Source organism: Melitaea cinxia, chromosome 16 (assembly GCF_905220565.1).
Source record: "Melitaea cinxia chromosome 16, ilMelCinx1.1, whole genome shotgun sequence".
Lineage (NCBI taxonomy): Eukaryota > Metazoa > Arthropoda > Insecta > Lepidoptera > Nymphalidae > Melitaea > Melitaea cinxia.
Window position 1 is genome coordinate 15,203,528 of NC_059409.1, and position 20,272 is coordinate 15,223,799.

Genomic DNA, 20,272 nt, shown 5'->3' on the forward strand with positions numbered 1-20,272 from the left:
AATCTCAGACCGCAGTGAGCTAACATCCGCCTCATAGTCTTTTTTTAATATATTAATTTCTTGACAGTATGATATCATTTTTGTTTTAATTTCTATTTTCTCTTTACAAATATTATTATACTTTTTATAAATATTTTTTGTTTTTAAGAATTTGTGACATTTTTTGATGAGTTTATTAATTTTGATATATTTTTTTAATTTATTTTTACTTGGCATAGGGATGGTAGTGTTCGAGTCATCACTGGTCAAATCTATTACACTAATATTATTTTTCAAGTTTGAGACAGAAGACACTAAGTTTGGTGCGTTTTCAACCAATTCATTGTATAGACACTGGGTTTGAGAGGCTGTTAGACTATGGTTTATATTTTTAAGCTGAATAACTTGTTTATTTGCCTCATGCAGCTGATGTTTCAATTCACTGTTGAATTTGAGGGTTTCCTCATACTCATCTCTGCACTGGTCAAACCCATTGACTATTTTGAGAAGATTTTCATTTTCATTTTTTACATTAGTATATTCAGTATACATTTGTGACATTTGATTTTTTAATTCTGTATTTTTTTTGAAAATCTTCTCTAACTCCTTCTCATTTTCGTCTCTCTCCCTTAGTAATTGCTCACACTGTACCCTGTATGTCTTTAGCTCCTGGAGCGCCAGCCGGAGTTGTTCCTCCGCCTGGCGCGCCTTGGATCCACGAGTCATCATTTTTATTTTTTTATGTTTAAGAATTTAGATAAATGTAACAATCTCTAACGTATGTACAGGTTGTGTGGACAATGTATTATACTCAACAATCTATGAAAAAAAAAAAAAAAAAAAAAAAAAAAAAAAAAAAAAAAAAAAAAAAAAAAAAAAAAAAAAAAAAAGATTAAAATAAATAAATAAATATAGATATATAAAGAATGAAATAAAAAATAAATAAATAAACAAGCAATAAAAAGCTACAACAAAATTAAAATAAAAGAGCAACACAGGCAGGGCGTGAGGATCGAACTTGGTTATTCTTGTCTTAAATCTATGTTATAACTTGAAAAGCTATAGTGACATGCATATAACTTGTGAATATTGCGTATATTTCAAAACGCACTCTTCCAGTCATTCAATTATCGTAACAAAGATGCGGTCACTTCGAAATATTATTCGGAATGTCACGATATAATTTTAAAGTACTCACAGCTTGAATAACGAAACACGCCGATTAATAATGATAACACCAGTTGAATATATAAACTAACAGTACGCTTTGTAATTGTAAATTCAAATTATGATATTAAACGATTTCTAAGCACAGAAAATCACTTTTAACCACTGTTTTGATCTATACATTAGGAGACACACCAAAACACGTCCGTTCGCTTTAATGACAGATGAGCGAAAAAGAAAATCTATAAAATGTCTTTCAGTCCTTGTGACAGTTGTAGTAGAGTACAGCAAATAACTATCCGACACTTTGGACATATTAAGGGTCTCGATAAGTCACTTGCAGCTATTCGCCTAAACGATAACGTCAGCTTAAGGGCTTGTGTACAGAATTTAGTAAATCAATAAGGAGCATCCTTTCTGACGATTTCTAGAACAGTATTCATGTTTTATTACAAAGTTAGAAGGTTTTTTTTTCATAATTGACAAAATGGAAATTATTTAAATGAATGTTATTTCTGATAAATAGATTTATATTTATTTACGAAGTTTAATTTTTAATTATACTCTAGAATAGCAAAAAAAAAATATTCTGGTATACTTTTTAAAAGATATATTTTTGTACAAAATTTTTAATTTTAACAAATTAGTTTTTGTAATAATTTCGTAAGCGATACATTCTCTACGCTTTAATTTTGCATATTCCCCTTTCTATGAGGCATTGGATAAATCATTCTTGTTATTGTGACAATAATGAAAGTTATTGATTTAAATAAATGATTATTAGTGCTTCTGTTCATGAAATATTTCTTCTTAGCTAAAGGACATAATAAAGATCAAACATTAACTCACCTTAAATATTTTATAGTACAAGAACATCATGATGATACATGGAATGTAGAAGGACCCGAGCGATGAGTATATCACGTAGTCGGTGCTGTTGAAGAGGCACTGGTCGGGACTTCTATCGGGAGTGTTGTTGAGACCCAGGACTACTGGTGAGCCGATGGCTCCCGAGACCAACCAGGCCACTGCTATCATAGCCCAGACACGCGCGTTGCTCTTGTGCTTTGCGTATTTGATTGGCTGTGTGACGGCTATATACCTGTGGATATAATTTTATTTGTTTGTAATGTATTTCTTTTGTGTTATAATGTATTTACTTAGTTGATCCATCCTGTCAAACAATAGCAAGATGTGTCAAATTAAAGTACGTATTTACAATTTTGGGAACAAAGTAGTACAGAACTAATTATAATGAATCTGAATTATCGCAGTTTTTTCAGTTTTTTAAATGTCCAATCTTTCGGATACTTTACTGCAATCATGGCTACGGGAGGACTGACAGTCGTCGGGCATCCAAACCGCGATAAAATCCGATAGAATTGTTTCGTTATAATGAGTGAAATTTGCGTAAACATTAGAAAACAATAGAAAAGAACTGCTTCTATTTTATTGGTACGAAGTTCCTTATGGCAGGCTTGATATTTGGCTGGTCGGCCGAACTGAAAAAAATGTGATACTAAAACCGTAAGAAAAATATATAACGGAAGTGACGTAATATCAGTTACACGATTGTATAATATGACGTTTGTAAAACTAAAATATTACTAGTAAATTTTAAATTATTTATGTAATTTTATACTGTCGACAAAAATAAATAAAGACATATGTTTTTATTTCACTTTATAGTTTGAATTATTATTATTATTATTATTTTCTTTGATTTATTTTATTTTACGGTATTTGTTATTTTCTAAAATACTAAATTACCTAAATACTATGTACTTAATTAAAAACCAATCAACAAAATTAAAAAAAAAAATCAAGAACTAGAAAATATATATATAAAATTCAACATTTTTTTAAAAATTGTGTTGCTTCTATACCATCCGAAGGAACTTCGTTCCTACCTGGTGTCCCATGACAACTCATAATTTTTTATTGATTTTTGGGTAGAGCTTAAAATAAGTATGTATTACGTAGTTCAATTGTTTGCCTCTCGCGTATATCTACTTGTTTATTCCATTATAAATACTGGAGCCAAGCGGGGAAAGAAGGTTGAGGAATTCAAGTATCTCTAAGGATATTTTAGATTCAGATTTGAAGGGGATCTACTAAATAATTGTGTTTCTATTTGAAAACTGATGTTTGTACACTTACTGTTTGGCCCAACCATACCTCGTATATAGAAAATGATTTATTTATTTATTTTAATTTATTTATTTATTTATTAGGAAAACTAACAGCGTTTCAGTTAATACATATTATTAACAATTACAAAAAGTAAGGCCAATAATAGGTTTCCCTTTATAATACTTATAAATGTAGTTACGTTGTTGCAACCGGACCAACGGGATGGCGTGTCATATGGCGTGTCATATTATGTTCATAGCGTGGCAATAGTCACAGCTATGGATCAAGTTTTTATTATTCAATAAATTTATACGAGTAATATATATGAAGTACAGCGTATTTGTCCATGTTTCAATATGTAAACATAAAATATGAAAATAAAATGATATAAATATGAAATATAAAATGATATTCTAAAAAAAAAATGAACTGATATTAGGTTATGTGGGATTGAAAGATTTCGAAAAGATTCTAATCTCATCGAAGTTAAGAGAGGGAATGTTAAGGGTATGTAAGGGAATGTAAAGAAAAGAAATTGTGGTTTACAATCATATAAATCAAAAATAAATGTAACTTCAATGATACCGTTAAAGCACAATACGACTTTTCATAAGACATTTCCTTTCATACACAGACCGTAGATGGACAGCAGCGTCTTCGGTGCGACAAAGCCAGCCCTGCGGTCACAAAGCCACCCGCCCAGCGGGGTGACTATGGGCAACACACATGACTTCACACCATTTTTGGCGTGAACTTGTGGAGGCCTATATTCTGTAGTTTACCGATTTTTAATATGTAGATATGTTTTGTACGTCTTATTAGAATAAAAATAAAGTGGTATGTGGTTACGGCATTTAACAATATAGCCACCCCCTCTGTTTCCATGGGTGTCGTAAGAGGCACTAAGGGATAACACAGTTCCACTACCATCTTGGAACTTAAAAAGCCGACCGATGGCGGGATAAGCATTCAACTGCTGGCTTTGAAATACACTGGCCGAAGAGGGGGACAGCGTCTTCGGTGCGATTTAGCCAGCCCTGCGGTCACCAACACGCCCAGCGTGGTGACTATGGGCAGAAAATATGAGTTCGCGTCATTTTTGGCGCAAACTTGTGGAGGCCTATGTCCAGCAGTGGACTGTATAGGCTGTAATGATGATGATAATGATGATAATTCAAGTCGGTTTTTCTTCGTTTGCCTGCAAACACAATTATTTCTTTATCGTAACGCATTTTCATTAGATTGAGTTTGAAATCACAACGATTCTAAAGAAGTTTCACATTTATTAATGCAAAATCTGATATTGAAATTGCTTTTGATATTGAACTGACATTTAACCTTTCGCTTTCAGCGCTATAGTTTTAGTGTTGATTAGTTAGGTGATATAGTCGTTAATAGCCTTTATAAACGCTTGATTGAATCCCCAGTATTTAGAGCACTCAATATCATATCGCGTTTAGATTGATTTAGCGGCTAATGAAGCGTCTAGGAGCATGTTTCATTGGTTGTTGATAATATTTATCTTATAAATAAGGTACTGATAGATTTTATCAGATAGATTTAACAAATAAAATACAAGTGGTTTCGCAAATAGCGAATAGAAATATTTAGCTGTTAAAGTTGAGTTTGGTAAAAAAGAAAAATTTATATTTTTTATTGAAGTAAGGCATCATCGGGTCGTTCCTACGCTTGTTTGTCGATCCAGTTGAAAAAAAATATATATATATATATATAAATAAAAATAAACTGTTGAAATGTTTACCGTTAACCATTACCGAACGATTGTATCAACTTGAAAAACTCTTTTTTGTTTTTTTTTTATGATTAGAACAAAGTTTGCATTAAAGAAAATTATCGATGAGTTCATGAACAAAACAAAAAAAAAAAAAAAAATGGCGGTAAGAGTTCGCCGGGTCAAATTTTATTAGTTTAAAATTTGATGTGTTTGATACATTATAACAGCTGATAACCTTACCAGTAAAGTGTGAAACAGGCCTTTTAAATTACATCGAGATTAGATTGATTCCACTGCTAATGAAGAGCTTAAACATCAATACCAATCTTTTAAATAAATTTAATTAACATTTAAATTAATAATTCCGTTGATCTATATTTTCCTTTAAGATTATTTCCATTTTATGGTTTTAAAACCACACTTGTAAATCATTAAGGGATATTATATAGCCTGTACTATAACTAATTTTACAACTTTAATAATACATTATATAATAAGTTAATATATAACACTACTTTATACTATTATAATTAGTGATGTTCCGGATATCTGTATCCGTATCCGCGGATATCCGCATCCGTATCCGCGAATATCCGCGGGGAACGAGATCCGTATCCGTCACTTTTCATGCGGAACTTTTACGGATCTTTTATTAATTTACAAATTCAATTGACAGGATAAAATGCTGCATAATAACTTAGATCATGTGATTAAGTAGTATAATTAACACTTTCGCGGATAGTACGTGATAGTGCGTCAGAATGTAAGATTATCATATAATAGCACAACGTACCTGCCGTTAGAAAAAATACGGTCTTGTATATCAGAACGTAACACAGTTCCACTACCACCTTGGAACTTAAAAAGCCGACCGATGGCGGGATAACCATCCAACTGCTTTGAAATATGGGCTTACTATAGGCAAAACACATAACTTCACGCCATTTCATCATCATCAAGTCATGGCGCCAACTTGTGGAGGCCTATGTCCAGTAGTGTATTAGATACTGTATTAGGCTGAAATGATGATGATGAAATGATGATACCAGAACGTTCGTTTCTGATGAACTTTAAAGTAAAAATTCTACTATGTGTACCTTGTGTCACAAGATATCAAATACTCTAAACTTTACTGTCATATTGAACAAGTATTTGCGTATGTCAAAATGATGGATAGTAAGGACTTTGCGGCAACGTTACATACAGGATCAGCGTGTCAATACATCCCACTAACTACCCGCACCCCTGCATTTAGTAGTCCCTGCATTAACATATTAAAAGTTGTAGTTTTAATGATAAAACATATACGACGACGTGATAAGACGTTTCTGTCGTATAGTCTTCAAAACATTTAATATGATGCCAGCACGACGTACGTAACGTCAAGTCTATTTGTATATATTTTTTTTGTTGTTCTTGAACAGAAATTACAATGATACAGTCCGCGAACGTGTTAAAAAATGCGTTGGCGTGTTGGCGTGTTGACCCAGTGTTGGAGTGTTGGCGTGTTGGCCTGTTGGCGTGTTGGCATGTTGGCCTGTTGGCGCGTTGGCGTGTTGGCCTGTTGGTGTGTTGGCGTGTTGGCCCAGTGTTGGAGTGTTGGCGTGTTGGCCTGTTGGCGTGTTGGCATGTTGGCCTGTTGGCGTGTTGGCCTGTTGGCATGTTGGCATGTTGGCCTATTGGTATGTTGGCGTGTTGGTGTATTGGTCTGTTGGCGTGTTGGCGTTTTGGCCCATTCAGAGTATTTTTTTATTTCTTAAAATCAAATATTTGGCACCTTTACTACCGAACATATATTCTAGTATGTTACCATACTAATATAGAACTCAAAGATACTAAATCTATCTTATAAGATCACTATTACACATAGAAAGTTATGACTTTATTTTTATAAATATAATAAAATGAAAAACAAATAACTTTTTATTGAAACATTTTTTTCGGATTTTATCGCAGTTTATTAAGCTTTTTAGATGCCCGACGTTTTCTGGACCTGATTGCTAAATAATTGCTTCTTGCAAAAAAAAAAAATTGACTTCAATTACAAAAGTAGTTATCAGATCTCGGTCAAATTTAAATGGGACCACAAGATAAACATCAGCTTTCGATTAAAACAAGAATCTTAAAATTATTTATAAACAATAAACTGTCACTGCCCTCTAGTGGATAATATAGCTCAGTACGATATACGATATTTCAAATCGAAGTAGTTTCTAATAACGTTAATGAAAAAATAAGTGACGACAACGACGCATACGCACCGTTACATAAATACGCGTCATCAAAGATTACTCATTACGTCTCGAACAAATTTAAATGAAACTAAAAAAAGCACGTGCTGTGTGGCTACGGCACCAAAGAATTTAGCCACCCCCTCTCTTCCCGTGGGTGTCGTAAGAGGCGACTAAGGGATAACAAGGTTCCACAACCACCTTGGAACTTAAGAAGCCGACCGATGGCGGGATAACCATCCAACTGCTGGCTTTGAAATACACAGGCCGAAGACGGGCAGCATCGTCTTCGGTGCGACAAAGCCAGTACTGCGGTCACCAACTCGCCTGCCCAGCGTGGTGACTATGGGCAAAACACATGAGTTCACGTTATTTTAGGCGTCAACTTGTGGAGGCCTATATCTAGCAGTGGACTGTATAGGCTGTAATGATAAAAAAAGCACCAGTTTTCGATTGAAGAATTATTAAAATCGGTGAACACAGTGAAATGTTACGCGTTATAATACAAACGTAAATCGACGAAAAAATAGTCCAGTAAATACGTATACGTAATCGTTCAAACTTGAAAAGTACTTGTAGATCTCAATTAAATTTTAATAGGACCATGTCACACGCACCACCGTTTGATTAAAAAAAAATCATCGAAATCAGTCCATTCAGTAAAAAGTTCAGAGGTAGCATACATAAAAAATACCGACGAATTAAGAATCTCCTCCATTTTAAAAAAATACGCGCGCAATTCAAGTTGAAACCTGTTCTACCCGTCGTTACGGCGGGCGTGACGTCAACTATCGTTTTCAGGTCACACGCCGACGCCGATTGAGTTAGTAAATAAAGATCCGTATCCGTATCCGCGGATATTGACACTAAATAACAGTATCCGGATCCATATCCGCGGATATACATTTTTGACGATCCGGCACATCACTTATTATAATTATTACTAGCTTAAGAAAAATGTTAATACTATATCAAATGGTAAACAAACGAATCAAATAACGCCATCTATCGGAACCCAATATAATAATAGATGGCGTTATTAGAAAACGTCGTAACGCTATATCGCTAGATAGCGTTAACAACAACATAACGAGGTCATTCGCTTAGTAGATTTTACTCATATTTTTTTCATGCCGGGGGCCTTATGTGAAATACGATTCCTAAGGATTAAGCTCTAATAAGTTATAATAAAACTGTAATTGATCCAGTAATACAGAACATTGAAGGTATTCTGAGCAATGTTAATAAATAGCGTAACAGAGACGAGAGGCGCAACATCTCATGTGAGTAAGAGATAAATTGAACCAAGGTAGGGCAGAGGATATATCCTATTATCCTGGAGAAGCTTGACTGAGAAGTACCTTGACCTTATAAGGGTCGTAGTTAAATAAGATTGCTTTCAAGTAGTGTTGTGTTCCTGTGTTGAGTAAGGTGACTAGAGATCCTGGTGGATATTGGGATTAGGGTAACGCGCTTCTTGTGTCGCAGGCGTTTATAAGTTACGGTAATCGCTTACCATTAGGTGAGCCGTACACTTGTTTGCCGACCTATATATTTAATAAAAAGCTAGTCTTTGATAGTATTAGAATCTGTTAATCGAGTGTACGTTAAAGTTATAGAGGGCCATCGGTATCGGTTAACGGCCATCAATCCGTCATAGAAAAATCTATAGGCAACTTAGTTACTATTCGGTATTCGTCCGTAAGAAAACTGTCGGTAGCGATAATAGTAAGTCATTCGAGTGACAAACAACAACTAGATCAAGAGTAAAAATTCTCACAGTACATACCTGTCAACAGAAATGGCGACTAAATTGAAAATGCTTGAAGTCGAGCACGTGACGTCCATTGCGATGTAGCAATCACACACTAGGGCTGGTAGACACCACACGCCATTGAACTGGAAAAAAGATTATTAGTTACTATTAAAATTATCAATTTGCATATCCTCAACCATTATTATAAGATTTTACGAGTAAAGATGGAGTGTCTTCCCGATTCTTGTCTGCAGAATGTATATTTGGGTTGGTGGTGTTAATTTAACATTAATAGTAGTTACATTTTTAAGATAATGTAAATAAAGTTAAATGACATCTTAAAAGTACTTTTGACGCCTACTTGGAATTTTTTTTTTAAGAATACAGATTGAACATGATTATTATAGTATTTTTAAATGACGGGTATTTTTGATTCTGAAATTTTTTTGTTCCTCAGACCTACTTAATATTGATATAATTGATTCTGATGAAAATAACTTGAGATCCATAAAATCAGAAAGACTATTTTACAGAAAATAACACTATCAACTAGTCACGGTAACTTAACGTGTGTTACAGATCGAAGCTGACTCGTCAAGGTCGTGGATGCAACAGATGTACGTCGGTTGAAACATGGCCCATACTAAAAGCTTTCCTACGAAACAACTTAAGATGGTCTAAGGATTGAGTCGATTTTAAGTGAAGGTTAGTTTTCTTTGATCTTTGTCTACCGTGGTTTACAAGTCATTTCACAATTGGCTATGAAGGAAATAATCGAGAGAATATATTTTGAAATAAATTTCGTTACTAACTGGTATAAATTAATTATTAATAAATTTTTGCACATTAAGCTGCAGTTCATTTCCTTAAAAATGTACCCCCTACCCTTTATCATAATAAATGATAGGTAGTTTGCATAATTTTGCCAACGCTAAACTACGATACATTCTAAATCAATCATATGTCAATCCCCCACTGTGACCAAAACGCAAAAGAGACAGAATTAGTGCGTTAAATCGTATTCGTTAGCGCTGCTGTCGATTTGAAATTCTGACATGCAATTGATGCGTCGGTATCCTGTCATGTCGTCATTCTGAAGTCATTTTGAATCAGAATAATTATTAGATTTGTTGACTAAAGTAGTACTTCATAAACTTTACAAATGTGTATTAAATGACAATGTAATGAGATTCTGGAAGTCACTTCATCAAAGTTTCTCATATTCTATTCTGTTTTGTGAAGTTAAGTCAAACTACATAAATAAAAATAAAATCCTAGACGCTTATGACGTTAAGGTAAATGCAAAAAGACACGTATAAATATTAAAAGTTCATATATTATAATTTTGTTTGTTAGCAAACGAAAAAAAAAACGACTTCAATTACATCGGCAAATAATACAAAGTAAACAAAGGAAAAAATAAAATAACAAACGCATTAGTCGCCACTACGATTTTCGAAGGTTCACCCTCGATTTTTCTGGGATGTCATCATCAGATCCTGCTGTCCTTATCACGGTAAGACTCTTGGGGTACCTCCTTTCTAACAAACAAAGAATCATCAAAATCGGTTCATTAAGGACGAAGTTATCCGCGAACACACACATATATAGGTCGAATTGAGAAAATTCCTCCTTTTTTGAAGTCAGTTAATAAATAGGACGCATTCTATGAAGTTGTACAAAAAAGTGGAAACGGAAGATTTTGAACAATCAGCATTCAGAGGAATAGTGTCAAAATACAAAGAAATCGCTCGAGCTTTAGTTTATCAGTTTTCTACTTATCAGACATTTTTATGCTAGCGAAGTTTTTAACGAAAACTGCTTATTCTAACATTTTAAAAATATTTAATTTATTTATATATTATATTTCATAGGAAGAGCAACACAATGTACAATGTTAAAAAAAACAATATTAACAGTATAATAAATTGTCATTATACATTGCAGTTAGAAGCTAACTGAAGAAGAAGAAGAAGAGATAAAGAAAATGTGTGCTCGCACCTCTCTCTCTTGCTCCGTTAGCCTCTCCGGATTACACATTTCGTAACTCTCTCCAGCTTACTCTCCAAATCAAGCGTAAAGAAGTTTTACTACAAAAACAGTATTCAAATTATTCTACATAAAGATATAAAAATAAAATAAAATTAAAATTAAAATTAGCATTAATTACGAATTAACTAAGAATTAACATTAATTAAGGCGCGACAAACATCTGAACTTCACCTTAAGAACCTCTTAGACTACGATAATTACCAACCACGCGCTAAAGATCGTTGTCAGGTGATTATGAAAATTTACATACCTTTCGAGACAAGGTGGGAAAACCCTACGGGATAAGCACGTATACCTATTAACGAATATTTGTTTACTGTAATAACTTAGTCTACAATTTTACTCTTTTAGTATTATATAACAATACCACATTTGGGAAAAGAGCCTAACTTAGAAGAAGGCTTAGAACTTTTTGGACTAGGATGGTAAGAAAGCGATGATATACCAGATTGCGATACCGGGAACTTCACAAGCGTGTAGCCCTAGTCATTACTTTATTCGTAGCTTATATACTGGATGAATTTTATCCACAAACAATGAAATAGACCCTTACAACCACATTAATCCGATTTGAAATTTAATTGGAATTAATGCTTTATAAGTAGTATATATTTAAAAATTGCTGATACGTTATTTAGGTTCGTTTTCAAAAGTAATAATTTTCCGGTAAATCAGACAGTAAATCGTCCTCGATGTATACTCAACTAAATGGAACGAAATGTTATCTCTCATTTGTAATTAATAAATGGGTATGCACAGTAAACTTTAGAGTGGTTCGGAATCAACAATGGTCTGAGTTAAAAGAAATGGCGTTTTCATGTTAAATCGAAATTGACGGATTTTAAGAGGACGTCAAGATACCTTCTTTTGGATCTTCATATATTTCCAATCGAGCTATCTTAACACCTTGATTTCTGCCTTGAAAACTTCAAATCCGGATTAGAAACATTTATGTCCTAATTTTTTTTCAAACAGTCCTGATTTTCTATAAAAAAAAAAAACTGTTCCGCTGAGGGTAGCGTGACACAATAAATTAGAATTATTTACCTTGCAAGCGTTATAAATTTTCATTTACTGAAGTAAGAAAGCTAAATAGCTAAGTTTTGTGCTAGTTAAGGAAAGTCATAATTCATAAAAAAAAGTTTAAAATTCATAAGCATAGGAAAAATGTATCACACTTTATGTGACTGCAGAATTTTAAATATATGTTTTTTACTATCTTAGCAGAAAAAAAACCCTTAGCGATGACTCAGTAACCTTTTGTTAAACTTCAAATGTATGAAATATGGTCATTTCTGGATCTCATATCTTCTGTGTTTTCAAGATCCAAAGTCGTAAATTGTCTTAGTCATCGCATTTATCGTAAAAAGTTATAACCATGCTATTTGTCATGTGTTTCGTCTATTAAATTTTTTATTACCATTCCACCTTTACCGACCTCTTCATAAACATCATTTTACGATGCTGTCAAGTTACCTAATCACACTTTGTAACTCATAATTTTTAAGATTTAATGAAAAAACTTTTTGCAGCTATGCGGAATACAAAACGTGTTCCTATAGTAGCTTTTCTACGTCTGCTATATTATTGTGTCTTGTGCCCAAAGATTGCGTCTTTTATAGAAATTGGCCTTTTAATATTAAGATCGCTTTAATGCAACTTTAGTTTTGAACCTTTTTTGTATTTTGGAATACAAGAAAGACTACGTTACTATTATTATAAATTTAAAAAGCTTATCCATTTTTTTCAATATTTATATTATTCTAGTATTAAATTTAAAAACTGCTTAGTTGCAGATAGCCAAGTCAACGTAGATATATGTTTTACATTGCATAATTTAATATATTCTATTTGAAAACAATCTAATATATAAAATTCTCGTGCCGCGGCGTTTGTAGTTAAATTCCTACGAAACGGCTTGACCGATTCTCATGAAATTTTGTGTGCATATTGGGTATATCTGAGAATCGAACAACATCTATTTTTCATCCCCCTAAATATTAAGGGTAGTCCATTCCTACTTTTTTTTAATTTTTAGATAAATTATTTATTTTTTATTTTATTATGATTTGGCGTTGAAAAATACATACAACTCTAAATTTTCACCCTTCTACCACCTACCCCTATTTTAAATAGCGTTTAGCGGCAAGACAACGTTTGCTGAGTCAGCTAGTTATGATATAACTTCCAGATTATACAGCACAACTTGGACGAACAGACGTTCAATAACAGACGCAGATTGTTTTAGTTTAGCTTTTTTATTTTACATAACATTTACTTGTACAACACCTTCTTATGCATAGTGACTATAGTCGCATTAAATTGTCAATCCAAGTAGTTTTGTTTACTTGTATTGTTTCCGATGAGCACAAGAGCAAAGACGATTTCGTCGGTACCACGGTCGTCTCCCTTGTTCCAACAGTGGTTCTGCTTTGAATTCACTTCCTAATTCGTACACTATAGAAGGTTTTCGCTTTATTGTAACTTGAACTATATCAGGTCAAAGATGTTTATTCCTATAAGAATATATGAGTTTGTGATGTCATTGATGATGTTTATCATGTGTTGATGGAGTGTGACCGAAACGTATCGGAAAGACAAGTGCTAGGCTGGAGATTAGATGTATAGGGGCTTGCAACAGCGTCTTGGCCTCCCCCTTTTCGGAGGATGCTAGGGTTCTGTGCAGGATGTTATTTGCTGTATATCTAAGAGAATAATTAAGGTTAGATCAATCATATTGTAAGTGTCAAGTTAGGATATGCGGGGGACCAAAAACAAATCACACATAACTGTGGTTTTGTTCTTGGTCCGCAGTGTATTTTTTTTAACTAAGTATAATGTTACTCATTGTTATATGGCTATGTTTTTGTTGTTGTCATTTTGTATCAGTTATGTTACGAGGGTGACAAAATCACTAAGTGATTAAACTCCCATTTAATAAAAGATTTAAAAAAAGAGTATATAAGAAATGTATTAGAAAGAATACAATTTTAAATAGTTATAAGTTTACAATAATTCTAGCCACGCCTATCGGTAATATACAATAGTTCATTATACGATATCGTCACAGGAAGTAAAAAAGTGACGGTAGAAACGCACTACACTGATGGTAAGACCGCTCACTATGCAGAAAAAAAAGTAAAAAAACGATAAGCGAAGAAACATAAATACATAGATCTTCAAATGTTTAAATATGTTAAATATATTCATGTATAATATTAAATTGACGTGATTTTTTATATTTTTTTGCAGAGTAAGAATTTTATTTTGAAACTGCCCGCCTGCCCGCCTGCCCGCCTGGCCCATCTGGCCCGTCTGGCCCGTTACACTAATCTATACTAATCTAGTTTCTATCCTGTTACTTTTCATAGGAATATGTTCTACCAACGCAACAAACGTAATTATGCTTCAAAAGCACTATCCATTATATAATATTTGCAATATATAATCGTTATAATTTAAAATTAAATCGCTACTGGTTCTGATCTGTACCATAATCACCAGTGTCAACCGATATATCCGTGATGTACTTGCATATTTACTAGTTCCAGGAGCTCCAATACAAACAAGTCGAAGTTCCTGAAGATTCATTTAAATATACATACTTTTGCATTTATTTCACTTTTGTTATTTTTATATAATTATGTACTAATTACGTAGAAAAAGGATCAGACCTTAATCCACCACGCTGCTCCAATGCAGGTTGGCGGAAATATTCCCTACTATAAGTAACGATCGCTATCAGGTGTACATGATAACAACCGGGAACGAAGCTGAAGCGACTAATTTAACGATAAAAAGATATTAGATGTTAACACAGTTCCACTACCACCTTGGAACTTAAAAAGCCGACCGATGGTGGGATAACCATGCAAATACTGGCTTTGAAATACACAGGCCGAAGACGGGCAGCAGCGTCTTCGGTGCGACAAAGCCAGCCCTGTTACCAACCCGCCTGCCCAGCGTGGTGACTATGGGCAAAACACGTGAGTTTACGCTATTTTTTGGCACGAACTTGTGGAGGCCTATGTCCAGCAGTGGACTGTAATAGGCTGAAATGATGATGATGATGATGAGAGGTTAATACTATATCTTGCTCCGGATCTGGATCCACCCGATTTTAGCCTTATAGAAGATGTATACGATACGATTCAGACTGTAACATCCCACTGCTGGGCATAGGCCTCTTTCAACACCACCGTGCTAAACTGCGGGTTGGTGGGTACGATCCCTACGATCGCTATCAGGTATTTATGATAACAACCGGGACACAAGGCTTACCATGCTCTCTGACACATAGTGGGGACACACAAGAACAGACATCCAAACCGGAAAGAAATATTTGTACAAATACATGTATCCATCCCGAGCGGTAACCGAACCCGTAAATTATCGGTATTTTAGGTGACTACACGCACCACTCGATCAGAACGGTACAGAAGATCACAGCCACATTACACTGATCTCAAGTAAGTGTTGCAGTGGTGAGTAATGTAGCTGGAACTCCTCGGGATGTTTTGTTTTAGGAAAGCTCTAAGGGTAGCAACATTGCTCCTGGAGTTGCAGCCACCCATAAGCTACGGTAACTGTGTACCATGAGACGGACCATAAGCGTTGTCAAAGTTTCCTTAAGTAATACAGTTATATTAAACTTTTTCTCCTCATCATACAAGAGAAAATTAATTAAAATTTTCATGTAACATTTTCATGAAATATTAATTACTTGTGCTTTGTTAAACTGTTTTACTTAAGATTTCAGTGACTTTAGTGTGTTGCGCAAACATATTTACATAAAACACTGTCCGACAACCCTTAGGAAGTTTCTACACTGTTTAAATATTTACGAAATTTTCGTTCCTTTGTTGTACATTTTACTACAGATTCTTAACAAAGCAGGAATGAGTAGTTAGGTAAAACATTGCCTTATACCCTTAAACTGAGATAGTCATATATTTCTACGAAGCTAGGGCATGGCAGGAAATGTTCTGCACAAAATTCAGAGAAGCCCGACTGAGGAAGTACCTGGACCTTATAGAAGATCACAGCTAATGAATATTGCTTTTAAGTGTTGTGTTCCTTGGTGAGTAAGGTGACCAGAGCTCCTGGTGGGGATTGGTGGTAAGGTCGGTAACGCATTTGCGATGCTTCTGGTGTTGCAGGCGTCTATAAGTTACGGCAGCCGCTTACCATCAGGGGAGGCATAACTCAAGAGTATGCTTGTTTGCCGAGTTGTATAAAAAATAATGATCAAAAGTTAGGTAAAAAACTAAATTGAAAAAAAACACCCTACACATGTCTATATCCTTATGATATAGGAGTACGCAACAACCAATCTGAACCATTCTGTACGTCCATTGCTTATATATTTGCTTGATATATTAAACATAACAATTATTCTACCTGCAACTATCTATGTGCGGAGAGTTATAAAAACATAGTAAAAAGTTATGAAAATATAGTAAAATGCACCCCACGTTTTTTACTCTGAATTGAATTATTCTCTTAATAACTTAAATTTTACTCTAATTTTATTTTGAAGTAATTAATTATGATTGATTGTCCGATCTTCTACTACTGTAATAAAACGGCAGAGGTAAAACAAACACTTAAAGCACTTTATACAATTATTACTTTATTAAAAATCACTTATACAAACTGGCAGCGTTTCTACTTATTTGAATGCTAACACAAGAATAATCACATAAATCAACAATCGGCTCATTTATACCCTCTTTATTTGGCGGTGGAACGTAATGTCACTCACAACCGGAAGATCGTTATCGAACCGTATGGCTTTGGCTTTGGCTTGGCTTCGCTTGGCTATGGCGTGGCGTCATAAGGCTCGGCTAGGCAATATGGTGTGGCGTTACAGTCGGCCATCCTGAAACAATTGCTCCCGCAATGGGAAGACGTTGTCAATTAGCTTTCTAGAAGGTCAATAAGATCTTCAGTTTCTAGTTGGTCGTCAGAGCTGCTCGCGCTATCTGACACTAGGGCTACACTACGATAGGGTCGCAAAGAGTAAGCGGAAACTAACCCAGTAAAGTTTTTGTAGCCTCTTAACCCCTTTATGCTCCTAATTCTATACCTATCGTTACCTATAACTTTAGTTACAATATAAGGGCCTGAATATAAGTCATCTAGTTTAGTGTTAACCTTAGCAGCACTACTTGTAGGCGCCTGCCTCCATAGAACCAAGTCTCCCTTTTTGTAAATATGACTCCTTTTGCGGCGTTTGTCAAAGTTTCGCTTCATCTTAGCGGTGGCCTTATCAATACGTGCACTGGCCTTTTCGCGCTTAGACTGAATTGACTCTGATACCTGATCTGGAATCGTTACATCACACACTGGCCTACCATCACGTGCAAACATCAAATCGTAGGGCTTAAAACCAGTAGTATCATTTACGGTATTATTTATACCCCAAATAACGTCGGGGAGGCAGTTAGACCAGTTATTAGCTGCTTCACTAGGGTCAGTGGTGCGTAGAGCATTTAGTATAGTTCGATTAGTGCGTTCAACTTGTCCATTAGCACGCGGACACGCAATTGAATTTAATGTATGTTTGAACTGTTTGTCTATCGCGAACTTTTTAAAATACCTACTGGTAAAAGCTTTACCATGATCCGTCACTACTCTATCTGGATAACCAAATAATGAAAATGTTCTTTTGAGTACTCTTAATGTTTCTACCGAATTGACTGTCCTAGTAGGTTCTGCGATTACAAATTTCGAAAATGCGTCCGTTATAACCAACATGTATTCGTGACCTTTATTAGTTCTACAGAAAGGGCCTAAATGGTCGATATGGACCATTCTAAAGGGTTCATTTGGCTTGGGAATCGGGTGTAACATACCTTCCTTTTTACCGTATTCCCCCTTACCATAAGCACAGTGCAAACAAGATGTTACATACTTTCGAATAAACCGTGTCATTTTAGGAAACCAAAATTCATTTTTAATTAGATCTGTACAACGTTTTAATCCTACGTGGCCTATTTCATCGTGGTGCATTTGAACGATCTTCCACCTTGCCGCCCCAGGAACTACGAGGCGATTGCCGTTGAGCGTTTTTCTATACAATCTGTTATCTAATATTACATAATTATTCACTATATCGGGCCCAGCAGACTTAGAGTTTAGTTGATCGATTATGCTTTTCAATTTATCATCCTGATACTGAATCGTATAGAACCAATCCGAGATTTCGAGGCGATTAATATTTACTGCATCAATAGGATTTCTACTTAACGCATCCACATGCTTCATTCGTTCCCCGGGTCTATATTCTACACTAATATCGTACTCTTGTATTAGCAACCACCACCTAGCGATACGGGGAATAATATCTCGTTTAGTAAGAGTGGCACGGACGGCAGTACAGTCAGTGATTATTTTTACGTGTTTACCTATAACGTACACTCTGAATTTACGCAAAGATTCCACGACCGCTAACGTCTCTAACTCATAGCCATGGTACATAGTTTCCTCTCTAGAAGTTACTCGGCTAAAATACATGACCGGACGTAGGGTTCCGTCAAGCTGCAGCTGGAATAATATACCCGCTATGCCTAACTTACACGCATCGGTACGTATTTCTGTATTTAAAGTAGAATCATATAAAGCTAAAACTGGTTTAGAGCACAAACATTTCTTTAATTCATTAAAACTATCAATTTGTTTATCACCCCATACCCACGGTACATTTTTCTTTGTTAGTTCTGTCAAAGGGCGGGCGATAATCGCGAACTTATTAATAAATTTTCGAAAATAGCTACAAAGTCCTATGAATTGACGTATTTCATGTACATTCTTAGGTATAGGAAAATGTGAAACCGCAATCAACTTTGGCTCTGCAGGTTTAATCCCGTCTTGAGAAATTTCATGTCCTAAATATGTTACTTTATCTTGTAAAAAAAGAGCACTTTTTCATATTTAATTTTAAATTTTCCGATTGAAATTTTTGTAATACCGCTTCTAACATTCTTAAACCCGAAATAAAATCTATTGAGGGTAGAAGTAAATCATCTAAAAAGGCGAGAATCTCATGACGTGAACTGTCACTCTGTGTACAACGAATCGGATTAACAATTTTGCTAACCACGCGCATAAAAACAGATGGTGCATTTGCTAAGCCAAATGGAACACGTAAATATTCGTACTGACCCTGAGGTGTAATAAAAGCAGTTTTGTGAGTGTCCTCTGGTGCCATTAATAACTGATGATAACTTTGGGCCATATCAAGACTAGTAAAATATTTCTTACCGGCTAATTTAGAAATATGATCGTCAATGTTAGGCAATGGATATCTGTCTTTAATAGTGATAGCGTTAAGAGCACGATAATCAATACATAATCTACTATCACCATTCTTTTTCTTGACTAAGATAACCGGAGAGGCATAATTTGACTCGGACTCTTTTATAATACCAGCATCTAATAATTCATGGACTTTGGAATTAACTATTTGTTGCTCAGTATGCGATAACCTATAAGGTTGACGATATATTGGTTGCTGCGTAGTAAGTTTTATTTTCATTTGTATTATGTTTGTACAACCAAGATCTTTCGTATTATTTGCAAAGGTATGTTTATACTGTAGCAATAAATTTATTAAACTATTACGCTCGTTTTCATTTAAACTTCCCATACTAATTTCGCAAATAGGTACACCGCCTATGTGAATACTAGATATTTGGTTCACCGTAAAGATGGAGGCAGGCGAATTTACATTATTTATATTGTAAGTAGAAGTCATTAAGCATTTTCTATTATTTGGTGAAGTAGCAGGCAAGTTGGATAAAAATGGCTTGGCTTGACTCACCTGGCTAGGCTGACTGGCTAATTCGTCATAGCTCTCGGCTCGAGCTAAAATCTCGCCGGCTTCCCAGTCAACATTGACGGTCCCAGTGTTGACAACCTTAATGTAACCCTCGCTACCTCGGAGCAAGGTCGCTGGTAACATGTAGGACACGCCCTGCAGTTCATAGTGCCGTGGCGTTGTACAAACATCGTTCCCGGACGTATTACCCAGCACTCTAACTTTGATGATTGAGGCACCGGGTGGTAGAGATTCCTTGCTTGAAGTCACCACTTTAAACTTGTTAACTTTTTCCACTACATCAAATCCAGTTAAAGGACCAGAATCCACTCTTAGCGTAGCCGTCCCATTTGTCACCACAAGTGATATGTGATCAGCGTTTATAATTGGTTGTCCAA

General features: G+C 35.0%; 1 protein-coding gene and 1 long non-coding RNA gene across 2 annotated transcripts in view; both read right to left on the minus strand.

Moving 5' to 3' along the window:
* Positions 1 to 20,272, minus strand: part of LOC123660980 (dopamine D2-like receptor) — a 74,933-nt gene that overhangs the window by 26,219 nt on the left and 28,442 nt on the right. Inside the window, exons 2-3 of the mRNA XM_045595995.1 lie at positions 9,035 to 9,144; positions 1,996 to 2,248 (exon numbers count right to left, since the gene is read on the minus strand). Coding sequence (XP_045451951.1) covers positions 1,996 to 2,248; positions 9,035 to 9,144 — 363 coding nt within the window. The remainder of the gene's footprint in view (positions 1 to 1,995; positions 2,249 to 9,034; positions 9,145 to 20,272) is intronic.
* Positions 16,666 to 19,968, minus strand: LOC123660797. The gene is made up of 2 exons (XR_006744247.1): positions 19,878 to 19,968; positions 16,666 to 16,934 (listed from the first exon to the last, which is right to left on the minus strand). It is a non-coding gene; the product is annotated as an uncharacterized LOC123660797 (long non-coding RNA).